At 40.3% G+C, this 21,043-nt stretch overlaps 1 protein-coding gene across 1 annotated transcript in view; it reads left to right on the forward strand.

Moving 5' to 3' along the window:
* Positions 1 to 1,698: 1,698 nt before the first annotated feature.
* LOC142093464 (E3 ubiquitin-protein ligase RBBP6-like) overlaps positions 1,699 to 21,043 on the forward strand; it is a 40,092-nt gene continuing 20,747 nt past the window's right edge. Inside the window, 4 exon segments of the mRNA XM_075174644.1 lie at positions 1,699 to 1,864; positions 9,449 to 9,548; positions 12,163 to 12,199; positions 16,986 to 17,030. Of these exon segments, the coding sequence (XP_075030745.1) occupies positions 1,699 to 1,864; positions 9,449 to 9,548; positions 12,163 to 12,199; positions 16,986 to 17,030 (348 nt within the window).

Raw genomic sequence — 21,043 nt, forward strand, 5'->3', positions numbered from 1 at the left:
CCAAATCACTATTAACAGGAAAAACAAACAGACATAAATAGCAAAAATAACTATCCCTTGGATATAGAGGACAGCACTGAAATCAAAAGGGTTTCCTGACCCTGGAAGCCCAAAAGGCATTTAAAGATCTAAAACAAGCAGTCGTGGAAGCTCCCTCATTAGCCCTGCCAGACCACAACAAGCCTTTTACATTATATTTACATGAGCAGAAATGAATAGCCAGTTGGCCCAGAAATGTCTGCAAGCCATAGCATATTAATCAGCAGAACTAGACCTCGTAATTCAAGGCATGATTTCATGTGCTAGGATTGTTGCAGCAGCAGCTGCGATGATTGAGAAAGCAAGAAATACTGTCCTGGGGCACCTCCTAATGCCAATGGTTCGTTCCTTACTTTTTAGTCCTCCTCTCTAGAGGTCAAGCAACGGTGGATGTGCCACAGTGGGGAAGTACATTGGTTTATGGCCATAAACATAAATGGTCATTGGCTTCTTTGACTGAACTTTCCATGAATGCCACCAGATACACTCAAGCACCCTGAGATGTCCCCTCCCTTTGCTGGCCCTGCACCGCGGGCAGCCGAGCGCCACACGGCCAAGCCCGCTGCATCTGCCCCAGGCTGTCTTGCCCTGGCTGGCTGCTGACAGGAGGGGACACCAGGTGGTGACCGCCTGGGGGGTGACAGGACACCAGGCGGTGATGGGCCCGGGGGGTGACAGGAGGGACACCAGGTGGTGACCGCCTGGGGGGTGACAGGAGGGACACCAGGTGGTGACAGGCCCAGGGGGTGACGGGACATCAGGCAGTGATGGGCTCAGGGCTGTTGGGAGAGCCACCACAGGCCCAGGGGCTGACGGGAGGTGACGCTGGGCAGTGAAGGCCTGGGGGGTGACAGGAGGGACACCAGAGGCCCCAGGGGGTGACAGGACCTGGGGGTGTGACAGGACATTGGGAGTGACAGGCCCAGGGGGTGACAGGAGAGACACCAGGCAGTGAGAGGCCTGGGGGGTGACAGGGCACTGGGCAGTGACAGGCCAGGGGACAGCAGGGAGACCAGCGGCCCAGGGTAGTGACAGGCCCAGGGCTGACGGGCGGTGGCGCCGACCGGTAACGGCTTTTCCCTAGAGAGTGTTCAGTGTTAGGACAAAGGGGGCAGGTCTTTTATCATAATGTGCTGGGTCACGTGAGGCTGGGGCGGTGGGTGCGGTGTGCCATTGCGCGTGTGCAGTGACGCGCTCTCCATGGCCCGTGTGGTTGGCGGCTGGTAAACCCCGCGGCAGAACGGTGAGGCAGGGGTGTCCGAGTCCCCATAGCGAGCGGTCAGGCCTGGGAGTGCTGTATACGAGAGAGGGAGTGGAGGCCAAGCCGGGGCCAGGGGGGCCTCTCCCCGTCATCCACCCGCCCGGGCTGCGAGGAGGAGCTGGGCAGACGCTGCCGCTGCAGCGCAGCTCAATCGCTGAGAGCTGCGGCCCAGAGTCATTGCAGGGGCAGAGGCCTCACAGCACCGCTGTGATGGAGTCCTGAGGCCTCCGCCAGCTGACTGCCTGAGGCCCCAGAGGAGTGCTGTGGCCTCTGAGCGCCGCCGGCAGCTCAAGCTCAGCCCGCACTGCTTGCCCCAGCCCCCTAACCTGGCACGGAGGCCACGACGCCGTCTGCCGTGGTAGACGCTGTCGTGGAGCAGGCACTGCCTGGCCCCGACCATGTCGTGCGTCCACTACAAGTTCGCCTCCAAGCTGAACTATGATACGGTCACCTTCAACGGCCTCCACATCTCCCTGTACGACCTCAAGCACCAGATCATGGGACGCGAGAAGCTGAAGGCGGCCAACTGTGACCTGCAGATCATCAACGCCCAGACCAAAGAAGGTGTGTGGGAGGGCGGGCGCAGGGCCTCAGGGACTGCCCGGTTGACGGCGTCGCAGACCACCCCACAGTGGCTGCAGCGTGTGGGAGCCATGGGTCATCCCCATGTAGCTTGAGTCAGCCTGGGGCCCATCGTGCCGGTGGCCGGGGGGACCAGGAGGGCAAGTGGCGCCAGGGATTAAGCGGGGTGGGAAGCCATAATGCGATTTGGCCGCGATCAGTAGCAGTGACTTGTGTTGGGGGCCTCACAGAGCTGTTCTTTAGTAGTTGCTGTTCTGACAACTACCTTCAGATCCATGTTTTAGATGCAGAGCTACACGTAGAAGAATATGTGGTCGATGTGCGACGTATAGTGCTTACAAAAGTTTTGGTTTCCTGGAATTCTTCTAGGTAAAATAATAAAGAAATGTGGGAGAATATCTTATAATAACAAACTTGCCAGATGTCTTTGAAATCTGACGAAAGCTGAAAGTGATAGAAATAGAACAGATGGCTACATTGAAGAAAAAAAGTGGGTTTGGGGACTTAATTTTGTCTTCAACTTGTTTTACTCCACTGCATTGAAAAACTGGTTTTGTGGCTGTTGCAGAAACTTCTCACTAGCAACATTTTGGATCAAGGGTGTATCTGTGAGTTATAATCTATGCAGACCCTTTAAAGCCATCTTGCACATGGGTGTTCTCTGTACCTAAATTATACTTTAGAATTTCTTGTTAATATAACTTCTTTTCCACACTAAAGACATTGTCATTCAGATGCTATTGAGCATCATTTCATCATTCATTTCTAACCGTTTTTTTTTTTTCCTGGTACTACGTGTTAATCATGTCAGGGCAGTACTGAAGTTTTATGGCAGAACATTTAATGGTGACGTAAGAAATGTTCTTAGAGAAGTCATAAATTCTTTTAAATCTAATAAATGGTGCTTGATTCTCAGAGATTATGGTGGTTTTGTATGACTTAGTAGGGTATTTCAGTTTGGTAATCTGCCATCTTGATAACTTTGAATGTGATTAAAGACTGAGATGTGACTTTTCAGAAATAAAAAGACTTGTAAAGTGTTTTCATTCCTTAAACATTAGATTTCTTTTTTTTTTTTCCCTGCGGTTCTGTGACACTCTTATAACAGTCTTTTCTTTAACATGTATACTAGTGGTTTTTTTCCTCTTCCTGTTTGATGTATTAAAACTTAAACAGAATATATGTATATTGCGGTAACTGTAACTTCAGCCCTAGTCTTTAAAGTGGTTGGACCTAAAGGTTGCTGTTTATCTACAGATATTTAAACTATTTTCAGGAGAATGTCTGTGAAGAGACTTAACAGCACGATGTCAGGGTTCTTAGGGATGTCATTGGATTGCATGACATACGTAGGTAGAGATACATTTCAGAAGTCTTGAATTTTTCTACAAGTATTGAATAAAATTGTCAAGAGATTTTTGAAAAATGTTTAATTTGCTTTAAGGGCTTTGCTGCAGAAGGGTCTTTGAATTTTGTCTTCAGTTGCTACTGTACTTTCAGCTTCACAAATGCTGGCAGGCTGAATGGCCCACTGGCTGACGTCACTACAGTAATAGTTAGGTCTGTGTAAAACAGAGCCTTAAAAACATAATGTTGGATGGTAATAAACTGGGATGGAGCCCAGTTATTATCACCAGAAGAAAAAAATGTTTTGAAATAGACCAAACACATGGATTCTGTTGTAGCAGATGAGGAACAGAAAGCAAAGTTTTAGAAGAAAAAATTATGGTCATAAATATGTTATTCCATAAAGTGTTACTCTAATATACATAATACCAGTTTTACAAAATGTGTGGCTTTGTTTTCGTACGTAATCAGAATCCAGTGAAGAAAAAGTATCTGCTTCACTAGGTTATGTTAAATGTGGTGTTGCCTAAAGGTGAAGTTAAAGAAGGAATATGTTTCATCACTTGTTTAACAGTGACAAGATCCTCGTCTAGGTAGGTTGTGTTGCACTTTGACCTTTGTAAAATTAGTATAAAATTTTAAACTTCGTATATTAGTGACAAAGATGCTTATTGAAGCTTTCGTAAGGGTGTTTTCCGTGTGAAAACGCAAAAATCCCCCAGTGGTTTTCAGAGCAAAGCTAGAGAATACATTTCAGTGTAATATATATGTATGCTCTATTTTTGGTTTATATGCATAACCATGAATTTCAGTTTTTATTAATCAGATGTAGATGCTTAAACTCACCTTCAGAAGATAAAGGAAAAAACTAGACCTGGATATTCTGCCTAAATGAGATGTTTGGAATTCTTACATGTGGACATAAAGTATTGGTTTTTTTATAACTTTGTGCAGGAGTCCTGACTAATTGTTGAAACGATCTTGGAAGAACAAAGTGAACCTTGAGTGAAGATGGCCTACTTGTTCAGATTTTTCAAAGTACTCTAACCTTTTACAGTTCAGTAACTGTTACTTTTCATAATGGAAATCTAGTAATAGAAGCAATGCTAATATAAGCTAAAAGTAAACAGGATTTTAAATATCAGTGGAAAAAAATTATATGATGGACTCTTTTTAAGATGCTGGGAAAGCAAAATGGATGGTTGGGACCTATTTTAAAAAGGGTGGGGTGTCCTCTTCCATGCTTACTATAGAGGCAGGTTCTGTAGAGGCAGAATTCCCTTCAAATACTCAACAATGATGCATTTAAACTTGCCTCCTTTTAATTTGATCTGAATTTCTTGACCTGTCTTTTATAATAGATGTTCTCACAATATTGTGGAAGAACTGCAAAATCCAGAACTTAAATTTCTTGAGTACTCTTTCCTGCCCTGTAACGTTCTCATGCCAAACACTTGGACAATGTGGTATTCTGCTTATAGAATCATAGAATCATAGAATAGTTTGGGTTGGAAGGTGCCTTTAAAGGTCATCTAGTCCAACCCCCCCGCCGTGGGCAGGGACTTCTACAACTAGATCAGGTTGCTCAGAGCCCGGTCCAACCTGACCTTGAATGTTTCCAGGGATGGGGCATTTACTACCTCTCTGGGCAACCTGTGCCAGTGTTTCATCACCCTCTTCCTTATAGCTAGTCTACATCTGCCCTCCTTTATTTAAAACCATTCCCCATTTTCCTGTCACAACAGGCCCTGCTAAAAAGTTTGCCGCCATCTTTCTTATAAGCCCCCTTTAAGTACTGATAGGCCGCAATAAGGTCTCCCCGGAGCCTTCTCTTCTCCAGGCTGAATACCCCCAACTCTCTCAGCCTTTCTTCATAGGAGAGGCGTTCCACCCCACTGATTATTTTTGTGGTCCTCCTCTGAACCCACTCCAACAGGTCCATGTCTTTCTTGTGCTGAGGGCTCCAGAGCTGGACACAGTACTCCAGGTGGGGTCTCACCAGAGCAGAGCAGAGGGGCAGAATCCCCTCCCTCGACCTGCTGGCCACACTTCTTTTGATGCAGCCCAGGATACGGTTGGCCTTCTGGGCTGCGAGCACACATTGCTGGCTCATGTCCAGCTTTTCATCCACCAGTACCCCCAAGGCCTTCTCGGCAGGGCTGCTCTCAATCCCTTCATCCCCCAGCCTGTATCGATACCAGGGGTTGCCCCAACCCAGGGGCAGGACCTTGCACTTGGCCTTGTTCAATCTCATGAGGTTCACACGGGCCCACTTCTCGAGCTTGTCCAGGTCCCTCTGGATGGCATCCCGTCCCTCAGGCGTGTCAACTGCACCAGTCAGCATGGTGTCATCTGCAAACTTGCTGAGCATGCACTCGATCCCACTGTCTATGTCATTGATGAAGATATTAAACAGTACTGGTCCCAATACAGACCCCTGAGGGACACCACTCGTCACTGATCTCCATCTGGACATTGAGCCGTTGACCACTACCCTCTGGATGCATCCATCCAACTAATTCCTCACCTGCTGGACAGTCCACCCATGAAATCCGTACCTCTCCAGTTTAGAGAGAAGGATGTTGTGAGGGACCATGTCAAAGGCCTTACAGAAGTCCAGATAGACGACATCAGTAGCCCTTCCCATGTCCACTGATGTAGTCATCATAGAAGGCCACTAGGTTAGTCAGGCAGGACTTGCCCTTGGTGAAGCCATGCTAGCTGTGGACACTAATGCAATTGTTGATTTAAGATTTCTAAGTCAGTGTGAGGCAGCAGTCAAAGTAGCTATTGTTTAACTTGTCTGCCTCCATTCATTTCTTGAAATATTTCTTTCGCTTGACTCTTTCAAACATACTATTTTCTTGTAGAATAGATAGCAAGTTTTAGACTGTTATGTCTCTTCTGTTCTTGACTTTAATATAACATCCAAATCTTCCTTGGCTTTTGCAAGCTTTCTGAGTTAATTGAATCCTTATTTTTAATTACAGGTCAGATTGACAAAAGCCCAGTAGCCACTTATTGGCCATCACTGGCAGTAAAACAAGTTTTGTGCTATAAGGGAATAGGAATCAACAATGTTGTTACCTCCAGCTTTGTTGAACATTTCTATTGGAGCTCTGCTTGGACAAGTGTGAAAAGTAGCCTTGTTGAGCATGATGTCGCTGCTCACTTTGCAGATGTGGAGTCATGTGGTGAGGCAGATGGTCACTGCTTTGCAGGTCCTGGTAGTTGCCAAGTCTCTGCTGCCTGCGGGGAACAGGTTCCTGCTGGGAGATGCCAGTGTAGTCTGAGAGCTGTTAGACTAAGCTGGCATCTGTTAAATTCAAATTGAGCAAGCAAAAATTTCAAGGGACTTCAGGAATAGTGCTCCAGCTTTAGTCCTTTCCTATTTAAAAAAAAAAAAGTTAACTTTTTAGTCTACATTGTTTGACTTCACCTTTACTAAAATTTTATCACCAAAATGAACTCAAATAATTGAAGCGAAGGAAAAATAAATGTATTAAAGCCAACTGGTACCAGGTCCCTTCACAGAACTAACTCAACAATGTACTCTGCTCTATGGAAACACTCTTCCACAAATTCTCTGACACGGTGACCAAACTATTGGGATACTTCAAGTATCAAATACAAATATGTACCATGAAAAGTGTCTTATACAAATAAAGCCTTTACTTCACCAAGCTGTTGTCCCTCTTCAGGTGATCCATTTAAATGTGTACTGATTGAGTTTTAAGGTGAATTCATTTTTATATCAGTCTGTACTAGATGGCTGGAGCTCTCTTCACTGTGCACTTAACAAGCGGATTTAAAACAAGCACATATCGAGATTATGTATGTACATGCAAGGATAGTCTATTCAGAAGGCAGATGTCAATGCTTCTCTTCTAATAATTGATGAATTGTCACAAAATACTAAAAGAGGACTTATTCTTTTTGCATCATACACCTGTTTTGCATGTTCAAATTGATCTCTGCAGGCTTGCATAATTTGTGAATAAATGCATTGGTTGCTATCCTCATATATACAATCTCTTTCTAGGAGAGGTGCTGCCACTTGTAATCTGCAGAACTACCACAACCCTCAGTTTGGCACAGGTGTAGCAAACTCCTACCTTTTTGTGGAGCCACTGTTGCTTATCCTATATTTCTGAAATCTTAATCCAGATTTACAGTGGTTTACACTGTCCAGATTTACATTTGTCCACAGACAGTGGTTTGTGATCTGGACCAGAAAGAATACTCTGTATGACTCCATTCAGCAGGTAGAAACAGCTGCTTTGGGCTTCTAGAACTGCAGCTGGCGTGATCTCCCAGTTGTTTGTCTGGGCCTCAGCACTGTTTGAGCTCCTTCTCCATCAAAAAGTCCCAGGGCAGGTCTTTCTTGACAGGTGCTGTGCAATGGTTAGATTTTCCTCTTGAGAAGAGCTCTAGGGGTTGGTTTCAGGATATATGACTTCTGTAAAAGCTTCTTTTTTCGTCATTAGTAGTCCTTTCTCCTACAATTTTGTTGCGAATGAGTGGTTTAGAGGCCGCTTAGAGAATCACTGTCAAAGGTACTAACAGAAAGTGATTTTAATAGTAAATCGTAAAGGCGCGACCTGACAGAGTTTGATGGCAAACTTCACTCTATTACTTACTACACGAATAAAGTATACAAAGTATACAAAGTAAAATCGTGTTATAATTGAACTAGAATGATTTATACAGAGACCGAGGATGAAAAGGATAAGGGAGACCCTCCTGTTGAGTCACGGGGTTCAGAGAAGATCCGGCAGGATCCAATCTTAGTTTCAGACTTGGACAACGGTTTATGTCTAATACAAAAAGGAATTATATCTGTTTAGCAGCAGTCTAAGGCTCATTCACAGTTTTAAGGTGGATCACAAGATTTTAGCAGCACTTAATCATTAGCTAATTTAACATTTGCAAAGTAAGTTGTAGTAGAATCTACTACAGTCACGACAGTGACTTAATTACAGATTATTCTTACCGTTAGTCCACACATACACACACACACACAGAGACAAAAATATATATAAATATACAAAAGGCATACCTGTTAAAAATTCCCCTCGAGTTCGGTAAAGAAATATTCACGTAAAATGTCTCAGCATTTCTCAGTGGGTGAGGGATGAGCCTCGAAGAGTGAAGGGTTTCAGCCCAGGTCCCGTCAGATGACGATCCTCTAAATATCGCTGGTTCAAGACGTCGCAAGCTCTGAGAGGCGTCCCACTCAGAGGGAGACGCTGGCTGTAGCCCACTGCGATCCAGGAGAGCTCAAAGGGTCTCACTTAGGACCACCGTGTATAGGTTCGCAAGATGGTTGGCTTTAGTCATCCATAAATTTCCGTCCTGGCCACAGTCCCAGGTGGTAATTACTAAAAATTCTCAAGGTTTCAGTGTTGTTCCACTTGAGCTACGACTCAGATAAGATGACACCTGGGCCAGGCAGTAGGAGTACGTTCCCAGCCTTAGCTATGCAGAGTTTCTGATACAGTCAAGGAGAGCTCAGTACACCGAGGCCAAGGTTTCACAGGAATTTCTGAGATCAACAAGTGGCCCAGGAGAAGGGGGGGTGAATGCACCACCACAAATTTGAAACTACTCTGAAGTCCAGAGGAAGCTTGCTGTTCGGTTCACTAGGGGGGAAGAGCAGGAATTTGTTTCAGTGAAATGATTTCTCAGTTTTCTGAAGAAGCATTCTGTCATTTGGAAATAGAAATAAAATTTTCATTTCGTGCTTGAAATAATGTCTTCTGGTAGGTATGTTTTGGTCTAAGAGAGGTCCCTGCCCTTAGGAATAAAAAAATGGAGCATAAATTGTGAAATATTCCTGTTTTGTGTGTGACCACTTAGCAAAACCAGCCTGACAGAGCTTGACTAGATATACAGAAGCAAAAGGAACTTAAGCTAGATCAGGAAAGAACCTCATGCATTAGCAGAGTCTCCTTTAGTGACCTTTGAGACCATTTTGCTATTGGCATTTGAACTATTTAAAAAAAATGAAAAAGATTTTTCTGCTTGTGTTTGATTATCAAACCTGAAGATTTCTTGAAATGTACTGTTAGTGTGTTGAGACGATAAAAGCACGATGTTACGTATAAAATTTTGCTTTTACATCTGTAAAGGGATTCTCTGATGTGCTATGTAATTACATATTAATATACATTCTTACGAATTGACTGATGTTTTTCTCTGTATTTATGTTGTTTTCAGAATACACAGATGATAATGCCCTAATTCCCAAGAACTCATCGGTAATTGTTAGAAGAATCCCTGTTGGAGGAGTTAAAGCTACCAGCAAAACATATGTTATGTAAGTATCCATAAAGCATTGTATTCTTTGTTAGGAGTTTCAGTGTGTTAACTTTTTTCATGGATATTAGTTTATAGAAGTATTCAGACTGTATTTTTCTTATTAAAACTGCTGTTAATTTTTGTTGTCATGGGGCAGATTTTAATGTGTCTGTCCCAAAGTGGGATTTTTAGGCGTGCTGGGACAATAGGGTTCGAACTCCAACAATGGTAACTTTTAAGATGATTCTATTAGGTTTGTTCTTGGGGTTGATTGTTCTGAGACCCAAGCTGTAGATCCTGTTTCCTCTACGTGCAGAGATTCCTTATTGTATGTGTTTGCTTTTATGGCTTTTATAGTAAAGACAGATATGCATTATAGTGTAAATTTATAATTTGTTCCCATCTCAGAAGAGTCTGATTCTCAGTGTTGGACTATTTCTTGCATTGGGGGAGGGGGAGCCGGATATGGCAGGTATTCTTACGCCCCAAATCTAGGGTTTTTTGCATACTAGCTATAGAGGAAAGACCAAGGGTTGCCAGTTGGCTAACCATGCAAACAAGAAGTTCCATTCGTAAGTGATTCCTATTAGTTTCCTAAAGACAATGTCCATTTCAGGCAAGAGAAAAAGAACAATATCCTAAAGTGTATTGCCTTTTGTGCAAGTACGATGAAGGAATAGTTAATCCTTTCCAAACTTGAAACTCAGTAAGCAGTTTAGCACATTACCAAATGTTAGTAGTTATCTTTCTAAGTCTGTTTTTACCCTAAGCTGATATCTGTGCTCCGGGTTTTAATTCTGTATTCCTAAGATTTACGGAGGACCGAGAATCGGGTGTATTAATTAAAATTACAGATACTCAAATGCAATCCTGACTACAGGATTATTGCTGTCATTTATGTATTCATACAGTCCAGTTCTATATCAGCTACATTAGCATTGTTTGAATGGTCATGTTTTTCAGCCTTCTCAAAGATATGCCTCTCCACCACAATTAGTAGATATTATTAGCTTGTGGTTTTGCCATGTCTTTCTAATGTTCGTTGTCAATAAATAAAGTAGACTGATGAGTTACAGTGTGTCTTGAACAAACAGTACAGCAGCATCCCGGTACCCATGAAGCATTTGTAAGCAAAAAACCCTGAATTTGTGTGGCTCTGCATGTAAACCTTAGGCATATTACTGCAGTAGTTGTTGCAGTGCTTTCAGACACTACCTAGTAATTCTGGACACCACAGCATTGTGCTTACAAACATGACCTTGTTTTGGGAATTAATTTAAATACATATGCTTAGTACTGTCTTGTCAATGCATCCTCTGTTTCTGGTTGGATGACACCCTCTCCTGGTACTGTAATGCTGCCCTAAAATAAGAGGATAGATGCTGCTAGCATCAAAGGTCAAATAAATAGCTGTATGTGGGGACAAGGAAAGAATGGCACTGCTGTTCTAACACTGAAAATTAACCAGACAGATTAGCTTTCTGGTCCTTCAGCTGAGAACATTGCAGAAACAACTGGTAGAGTGGTGAATGTTTGGGAATGATGAATGTATGCTGTAATGGTGGAGAGGCCTTCAAAAATACATTACTCGCCTTGTAGTACGTTCTTCAAGGTAAATGTATGAAGAAACCATGATGTGGTAATATCTAAAGCATTTCCTTGTACTTCCTCATCCTCAGGAGGTACGTGGCTGTAATTGCGAGCCTGGTGGTGTTCCAGCAGTGGCAGGGAGCGTGAGCCTTTCTATTTGTACATCAACTCCACAGTAGCCTTTGAATTGCCTCTGCTCATGGGACACTTTGGATGATGTGTGAATTGTTTGTTAACGATATCCATGGTTGCATGTCCGATTCATGATGAGTAGCATGCAGATACAGATCAATGAGTATGTGGAATCTCAGCAAGTTTTCAAATGCAATAAATATGTCCTAAAATATTGTAGCATTTTCAAGATTATCTTAAAGCCAACTCTGGCAATTAAGACCTTTTATTTTGTCACAGGACTCCTAAATTGCACAAAATCCTAGGACCTGCTTTCAGATGACATTTCTACTATGATTTTTAGTCAATATAGCATATGTGGTCTTCCATAAAGAAACACTGTTTTAAAGACGATGCTACCGACAGTTTTATTATTTCTTTGTCTGATTTTTTTCACTTAAGTAAACTTGCACTTTGAAGTGTCTAGCCTATCACTGTTCTTTCTTAGAAACTAAAGTACTCTATATGGTACCTATTTGTGATAGTAGGGCTATACAGATTGGCTAAAGTTACCTTCATATTTTGATGGTTGATTATTTAAGAACACAAAACTGTAGTACAGACTTCATATTTTTGATACTTAAAATAGCAGAGACAAAATATCTGAGGACTTCCTCTTGCACTGTTGTGTTCTATATCTGTAAGCCTTAGAGTAATTTGTGACAAAGTAGAAATGGGATTTGGGGAGTTTTTTTTAGTTGCACTGAATGTACCGAGAGAGAACGGTTTATGTATAGGAATAAATGTCCACATTCACTAGACTATCAGAACATAAAGTTTTGATGTTCAGGTTTTATAGTTTGTTTTCACTGCTTTATGTTGGGTAAAAGCGCTTTATTTTAAGTTCTGATCACCTTTATTTCTTCTTCTAGAAGTCGAACTGAGCCAGTGAGTGGAACATCAAAAGCAGTATGTAAAAACACAATCTCACACTTTTTTCTACACACTGCACTTAATTCTAAACAATGTAGCCTTGTATTAATTTTCCAAACATTAACTTAATATATTTTCCAGTAAAACATAGTATATGTGGTAAATACAATGTATTTGATACAGCATAGTAAAAACTGAGTAATGCCATCATTTGCACAGCTCCAACGTGAATATTGATATTTGTGCCTAGTAACGCATTGTATTTCATATTGAATATGCTAGAATATTTCCTGAATAACTTTGTGTTGTACAGATCATGTATGATTGTTTTTAGATTGTGTATGTTCAAGGTTTGCACAATTGAACGTGGTGCCATGTTCTACATCTGTCTGTCTATAGCTAGTAATACATATGTTTGTATAGGTTATTGTGTGCTTTTTGTTTCTTGCAACAAAAATTGTTTGGAGTGTATTTTTTGCTGTTTTCACATTGTATCACTTAGCTTTTGTTTTTAAGTACTTTTTTTGCCTCATGGTTTTTGAAAACCATTATTGTTAAACTTGGTACTGTTTCTTACTTTTGACTTGGGGGTTCAAGCAAATACCAAAACCGACATATCCCGTACATTTCGAGGACAGTTTTGTGCAGCTAAATGACTCCTTTTCATGTCCTTAAGTACTTGTGTATTTGTTCCTAAAACTGTATAATTGAAGTGATATTGATTGGGCCCCTCTGAGTGCATAACTGTCTTTAATAGATTGCAGTGAATTTAAATATCGTTGCTACACAAAGTGGTATTCTAAAGTTCTGCATTTGATCTTTGCACTTTATCTGATGAAGAAGTTTAGATTAATAGTTTGTCTGCAAATGAAAATACCTAAAACCCAGTGTACAAATTTTGGCACAAGGTTAGAGCCTGGTGCATTTGTGGGTAAAACCCCTGTCATTTCTCTTAACTTCTGCCTGCAGTACACTTTTGGATCTGGGTGACTTCAGGGCTGGATGCTGCTTTAATTTCCCAAAGGTTAAGCCTTTCTTTAGTATACCACCACTTTGAATTTACATTTGGAAAAGAAGCAGCATTTTTCTTCAGGTTTGAAAACACTGTCGTTCTGCTGCTAAAATATAAGTAAGTAACACAAGGAAATACTTGACTGGTAATGGTCTAGATCTTGATTTGCCACTTGGGTTGAATACTATCTGTAACTATGCATTTCAAAATATCCTTATAGTATAAAAATTACTATGTGGTGTTTTTTATTTTTCATCTTTATTTTAAGTGTAACTTTTTCTTCACTAGAATGGTGTGAGGCATTAAACTAATCCTGGACCATTGGATCTGATCACTTGATAAGCTGTTAGGATAACTTAATCTAGAAATTCATGAACTCTGGGTCTGTGTTCTGTGAAGAATATAGCCTCTGATTCTCGTGGAATGGTGTGCAATCAACTTAAAATTGAAAACTTTTTGTATGTAGGTCTAAAAACACCAAGTCTAAATCTGACATCGGTAATTCTATCACTGACTGGTTTGAATTCCTTTTTGGACATTAATGCCTCTCATTGTGAGTTTGTTTAACTGGTCCAGTGACCCTAGTAGTTAATGTAATGCATTTATATAAACCACATTTATAGTATTTGATCTAATTCAGATGGGGTTTTATTTCTTGAAAACAATTATTTTTCTTTTTGTTTACTAGCATGTGTATAAACACAAATCACATGTTCATAAATAAAGTTAACATTCTTTTAGCCTCATGTGTTCCCTGGCATGCCTGTATTACATTTCTAAGTAGCATCTTACCATAAACTAACACAGATGTCTCAAAAAAAAAATTTAAAAAAAGGAAAAATCCTGGAGTGGAAGGGAAAACTTAGTGTTAGTTAGAACTAATTAAAGTAAACAAAAGACAAAGCAAAAACATTCCCTTCTTGTTTGCTCTGACTGTACCTGATTTGGGTTGTGGGTAGCCATAGGGTGGAAGCCTTGCATCTCTTTTTATAAGTCTTCTCTCTCTCACTATAAAAGCACTGCAGTCTCAAATGCTTCTAGTATTGGAGACACAATTAGCTTTATTTTTAAAGCTAACTCAGTTCTTGGTCTAAAGTGTGGGTTTTTTTGGTTTTGTTTTGTTTTGGTTTAAATACACATATTTCTGTATGTATTTCAAAGCAGAACCTGGATCTTAGTGTGGTAGGAATAAATCACAGCAAAGCTTGTCAATTATTGTTGAACAGTAAAGCAGCAAAATTACAATTAGTTATGATTTTTTAAAAAAGGATGCACAAAAGCTTATACTTTGAATATTTCTTCATTGTCTTGCTCTTATGTTAGCTGTAATTCTACACTTCCAAATGTGTCCTGCTGTCCTACTGTTACTACATCCAAATCAAGAAAGTGGATCCTTTTTGTCTTAGTGTTACTATTTCAGTAACTGCAAGGGTCTCTAGTTAGTATTTGTCCTTAGAGGCTGCAGAAATGCAGAGAGTCATGGCCATTGTTTTAGTGCCATCAGGCACAACTGTGATCCTTCCTGGCTGAATTTTTAGTTTAGCCAAGCTATTGGCTATTTAGGAAACCACTGTAATTTAAATGTAGGACTCCAGCAGTGAGATTAGCCTTTTCCTCCTACTTTATGTCCCCTTTCCCACTTGCTTTGTGTTAGTTTCTGTGTAGTCTTCTGTTTGAAATGGGAATTAGTACATCGACTGTCAATTTTGGTTTTGGGGGAGTTTTTTTTGGTTGGTTGATTGGTTGGTTGGTGTTTTGGTTTTTTCGAGTTCTTCTGCAGTATTATCTTAGGATTGTATACGAGTTTCATAGAGATGTTGTTTCTACTTGACTGATTGGAGGGACTGACAGGAAATACTTCAGTGGAAATTTAAAGGAAAAAAAAAGACACAAGAATGTAGGATCATTGGAAGATGGCCATTGGGCAAACATACCAAATAGTACATTAATTATCTATTTGCTGATTTTGATAACTGTTTAGTAGAAAGGAGTGCTATCACCTCCTTTAAGAAATTAGACTGTTGCCTGCAGGCCATATAATAACTACTTCCTAAAAAAAATACAGGAACTAATTAGTAGTTTATTAACTGTTATGTTTCAGTTACTGGTCAGTACTAGGCTGTTTAATGCTGGACTCCAATAGAGAGCTTTCCTAATTTCTTGTTTGCTTCTGAAAACCCACTAAATGATAGTGGTTGTGCCTGCCATGAGAGAACATAGGCCTGTTTTTCTACATGTAAAAAAGGAGTGGCATATGGAGCATGAAGCTGCAAAATACTTGATCAAACTTCCTTTTTAACATAACTAGGTACAAAATGTTCTGAAAAGAATGAAAGTTGAATCTTCTGGTAAGGCTTGTAATGGAAAGAAGGTGTCTTTTTCCAGATCTGGGTGTTCCTTGCCAAAGGCACATTTTCAAGAACTCTTGAGTTCGTAATACAGTACTGTTGGATGTGCTTTCCTAAACATATAGAGAAGGAATGATTAACTGGAGTGAGGAATCATCTTCTGCATGTAGATATTTTTTCCCCGGAGTCTGCTAAAACTGCTCCCTTGAATTCTTCCACTACATTAGGTAATAAAGGACAAGAGCTTTTTCCAAGGAAGGGTTTTAATCTCTCCCAATTTAGTGACCTCTTGAGGAGAACTGTTCAGTTTACGTTGTGAAATTTTATTCTATGTTTTTGAACAACTTAAGACATAATAAGCAATTATTCGAGTCTCTTTCTGATAATGTTTTACTAGTATCAGCTTAACTGCTGCTTGTAGCGTAATATAATTCAATATACTGGAAAAGGAACAAGATAAGAGTTAGCCTTTTTACTTGTGGGAAAACTGCACTTCAGTATTAGTTCTCTATAAACATTGCAGTCCATTACTAACTAAGTGAGGACTTAATTCCTGAAAGCTGTTCCAGTAGGTAGCTGGGAGCGAGGAGTGTAGTTGCAATGGAGAAAAAAATTACAGGATTGTGCTCTGAATCCATGTTTTCATCATCATTAAAAATTGTTTTTGGTCTGATAGCAAGGAGAATAATATTAAATTCTCACACTTCCCAAACTAATTTGGATAGTATGGCCTGTGGCCTAATAAAATACAAGAAATCAGTTTTCTCAGTTTTTATAGGCTACTCTGTCATGGTAAACACCTTTATTTCAATAATTTGAGAAGTTTATTTTTTTCTAGACAAAGTGGTGGGTTACTTTTATGGCTGATGTTTTGGATTGGTGTTTTTATTTGGATTTTGTGGGGTATGGTGAGTTTGGCATTTTTAAACTTATTGACAGGAGGGGCATAGTTCACGTTTCAGGACTGATATACCTGTGCTTTATTTTGACAGGCAACTACTGTGTTCATAAAAGCATAACCATGTGCATTTATAAATGATGAGACATTAACTGCTTGATTTACAAACTACACTGAAAATAGGTTTACTGTAGTGATGCTTCCTTCTCAAATAAATATTTTTTTAAATACTTTTTGTCTGAAAATTGACGGCTTCCTTGCCCCTTCGACTTTTAAGCAGTTGTGAGCATTTGACACGGGTCTCTTTCTGAGATATTCTGGAGCAATAAGTTGATCTCAAGTGGGTTTGGTTAGTTTAGTTTCTTCTTATTAACCATATAGGCACTCTTAAGCTGTCACAGGTTTGGACTCTGTTTTGAACAAATATAAATTACACTAGGTTGGAAATGCCTCTTTCCGTGACGCTCAGAGGTTATAGTGCAGACTTTCAGACTACAGTAGAGGTTAACTATTGCTATGTTTTGATTGTAGAATTTGAATATGTGTTTAATTTTTTGTGAACAGATTGATGACTCTTCTGCATCTATTTCTCTGACCCAGCTTACTAAGGTATATATATATATTCTTGTCAAATACTTTTAAACAAAAAAAGTGTTTGTTTCATATTTTTAAATCTTATACTGTGATATATAGCTGGATAACTGTTATAATGTGAACAAAACTTTAATTTAATTTTTAATAATTTGAAGTATTTCTTTTAACTTTAAAATGTGTGTATATTTTGATACTATCCTGTAAAGAGTAGTTCCCAGTTTGGGAAGATAGAAGGGGGGGTACCTTATCAGCCTCAACCTTATAGTGTTGCAGTATTACTCATCTTCAAGACACAAAGAAGAAGCACTGCAAAAGCTGTTCACCATTTTTCATATGTTTCATTAATTTTCTGTTGGAAACTAACACAATTCTCACAGAAGAATTTAATTGGCTATAAGTTATGGACATTTGAGGCGGGTTTGCAACAGACAAAATAGAAGCATTTCTGGAACATGGACAATTGCATGGCTATTTTTGAATGTCTAGTCATTATAGTTATAGATCCATGCTTTGAGTGCTGCACAATTTCATACACTGTAGTATATATACAGTGGACAACACAATCTAATTTGTTTGATCGCAGACTGTGTAAATTGTGTAAATGCACCTAATTGTTTACAGGAAAATACTGATGCGTATGTGTGGCATATTAGCAGATGTGACCTTCTGTAACTGTTGTAATGCCATGTTTTGCTATGGAACTGCTTGCATTTTTTGCTCAACAACGTGTAACTTTGTGTGGGAAAGCATTAGTGATTGCACTTTGTGAAAAAGCATAGTGCTAGCCAATTAAATTACTATTGTTTAGAGTTACAAAGATTAGAGAAGGCAGGGTCTAACGCAGAGGAGCTAGTTCTTTCTTCTGAAAATAAAGGCTGGAGTTCATTTCTGAGAAAGAGAAATCTCTTCCCACTGTCTTGTGGTTTAACCCAGCAGGCAGCCAAACGCCACATAGCCGCTCGCTCACTCTCTCCCCTCCCCGCAGTGGGATGGGGGAGAGAATCGGGAAAAAAAAAAAAAATTCGTTGATTGAGATAAAGACAGTTTAAAAGAACAGAAAAAGAAGGGGGGGAAAAAAATGATGATGATAGAATATACAAAATGAGTGATGCACAATGCAATTGCTCACCACCCGCTGACCAATGCCCAAACAGCAATCGCTACTTCCTGGACCACGCCTCCTATTTATATACTTAGTATGACATCATATGGTATGGAATACCCCGTTGGCCAGTTAGCTGTCCTGGCTATGCTCCCTCCGAGCTTCTTGTGCACCTGGCAGAGCATGGGAAGCTGAAAAGTCCTTGACTATAGATTACTTAGCAACAATTAAAAACATCAGTGTGTTATCAACATTCTTCTCATACTAAATCCAAAACACAGCACTAGGAAGAAATTTAACTCTATCCCAGCTGAAACCAAGACACGATGGTAACTTCTTCCCTCTCTCAGTGTAGAAATTAAATTGTGGACATTTGGCAAAAAAAAAAAAATAGTTTGGAAAGTAACCACCAAAACAAATTGGTCTCCACTAGTGCTGTCCCTAAACGTGTCCTTGGTTCTGTAAACTCATGTGAAGTTTTACTCTAAAATGTGAAAAACTGTCCAAGTGGTGTACACACCACAGCTTTTGAGAAAAATTAAGTATTTCAGAAAAATACAGGAACATAACATAAAGCAGCTCAAAACAGTTACTTACTCTAACCTCTTCAGTGCAGACTGGCTTAGCATGGAGGCAACGTGTTAACAGTTTTCTGTTTTATTATTACTATCTATGAAATGCGATATTTGAATTTTGGTCTATTCCTAGTAATGTTTTGTGGGTTTGGGATGTGTTTTGTAAACCATTTGGGTTCAAACAAATTAGTCAAGTGTGGTGTATGTTTGCACGGACTCTCACATAAGCATGCGCAGAATCATTTATTGTTACAATACAGGAGAATATATCCTTTACCATAACGGGGAGGTCCCGCTGTCTCCCCCAGTCATGACCCGATTCGTATCCCTTATTAACTACGAAAAACAGTCTCTCTTCCTTTTGGCAAAGATCCACACGACTGCTCTCAGATCCGCTTATTCTCACGGTTAACCAGTTACATAATTCTCTTGATGTTTTCAGTTTCCTTACAGAGGAGACCGCTAAGCCAGGTGTTCAGGTCTTATCTCAGGCGTATGTGCGCGTCTGCTAGTTCTCAGCGCACAGGCCGAATTCCTGTCTTATCTTGGCCGAAACTCCCAACTCCACAATTCTTCTCCACATCTCCCCCTTTTTTGTTTATCACCACCCCATTGGTAAGTAAGGTCACCATGACGCGAGCTTCTATTTTGCGCACGTTGCGGATCGCAGACTGAAGGACCTGCAGGAACACTAGGAACAAAATAAACATTCCTGCCCCTATGCCAATAAACACCCACATGCGTAGATTGAGGCCGTTAAACCAATTTTTTTGATTTATCCAAGACAAGTCTTGCTGTAACCTGTCAAACACACTTTGGCTAGTCAATTCCTGTAATCTGTGAATCTGATTCTGCTGCTGATCATGTAAAGATTGAATATTTCGCTGCAATGACAAATCGAATGCTCCCATCAAATGTCGCTTAATAAAAGTCCAATCATGTTGTGATGAATTCCATGGTAAGGGGGTTACACATTGGGAACATTGTGTACATGTTCCCAATCACACGGCAGACTAATTCTCGTTTTTAACGCTTCCTGCCAATCCCCCAACCACATCACCGTAGCCTCTAGGGCTTGTAGCCAAGATAATACCTCCTCATCAACTTTCTCTTGAATTTGGAATTCTTTAGTAACATTGGTTAATGCCTCACTTACGTCATGTGCAGTTTTTACAGATTGTGTCAAGGAAGCGATGGCTGCAGTGGCACTTGCTAAAATAATAACAGCAGAAATAATTGCAAAAATTAACCAACCTAAGAATCGTTTTGCTCTTTTCTTAGACTTATCTATATCTTCTACTAGAATTCTAACAAATCTACCCAAACCATCCTCTCCTTCCCACTGTCTGGTTAAATTAACTGGTATCCATAGTTCTGCCCGACGTCGAAGGGGAAAAATGTAAGCAGTTTCATTAAAATCATGTTTAGATATACAACTTCTAAAAGAAGGAGAATAAAGCTGAATACAAAAGGAGTGATTACATCAAGTAATGTTTACACGCGAAGTCATAGCAAAAAGATAAGGATGAGTAGTACATACCGTCACATTAATTTAATGTATTATATTCAGATTAGCTTGTGTTTTGTTGACAATCCATACTTGAGATAGTTGCCTCGTAAAAAAAGGCAAAGCTAAACGCCACACATTCGGTTGTGGAGGAGAAAATGAACCATTATACTCCATCTGTAGGATGGGTCCTGTGGACCCACCATTGTGCCAGACTGTTGAATGATTGGCTTTCTGAAAAGGCAAAACAGATTGATTCAAAGATGGATCCCAAAATGACCCATAAGGGCCCCAATCTATAATACGACCAACGGTTAAATTTTGTTCTCGAGGCCGTTCTCCCAAGCATGGCTTCCAACCAAATTGTGTGATCGATGAGAGTTTGTGCAAAATGCATTGCGGAAAATCAGAAACAAAGTCACCAATTAACATATCATTATCAATAGTATTTTTTGATGCCAACCCAGGAATGGTGACCATAGTAAGGTTCGCCCGTTTTCCATGTGACACTGCTACTAAGTGTTGCTGTGTTTCAACGATCACACAATACTCTGACTTATTATCTACGGTAAGACATAATGGAGGAAAATCAGAAACAAACATTGTGTCATTAGCATAATATGTATCATCTTTCCCATCTAGAGATGGGGGAATCCAAATGCCACCTGACCATAAAGTATCACTATTGCTAATCGGTAACGACGCGTCCCACCATGACAAAGGTCGGTAAAAAGGAGGGTCCGTCACATGTGCCCAATAAACATGAGCTTCCACAGGTTGAAACATCATGGTAGTGCCAATTCCCCATAGCATTATCGTGGGACAAGATTGAACAGAAAACAGC

This window comes from Calonectris borealis, chromosome 27 (genome assembly GCF_964195595.1).
Source record: "Calonectris borealis chromosome 27, bCalBor7.hap1.2, whole genome shotgun sequence".
Lineage (NCBI taxonomy): Eukaryota > Metazoa > Chordata > Aves > Procellariiformes > Procellariidae > Calonectris > Calonectris borealis.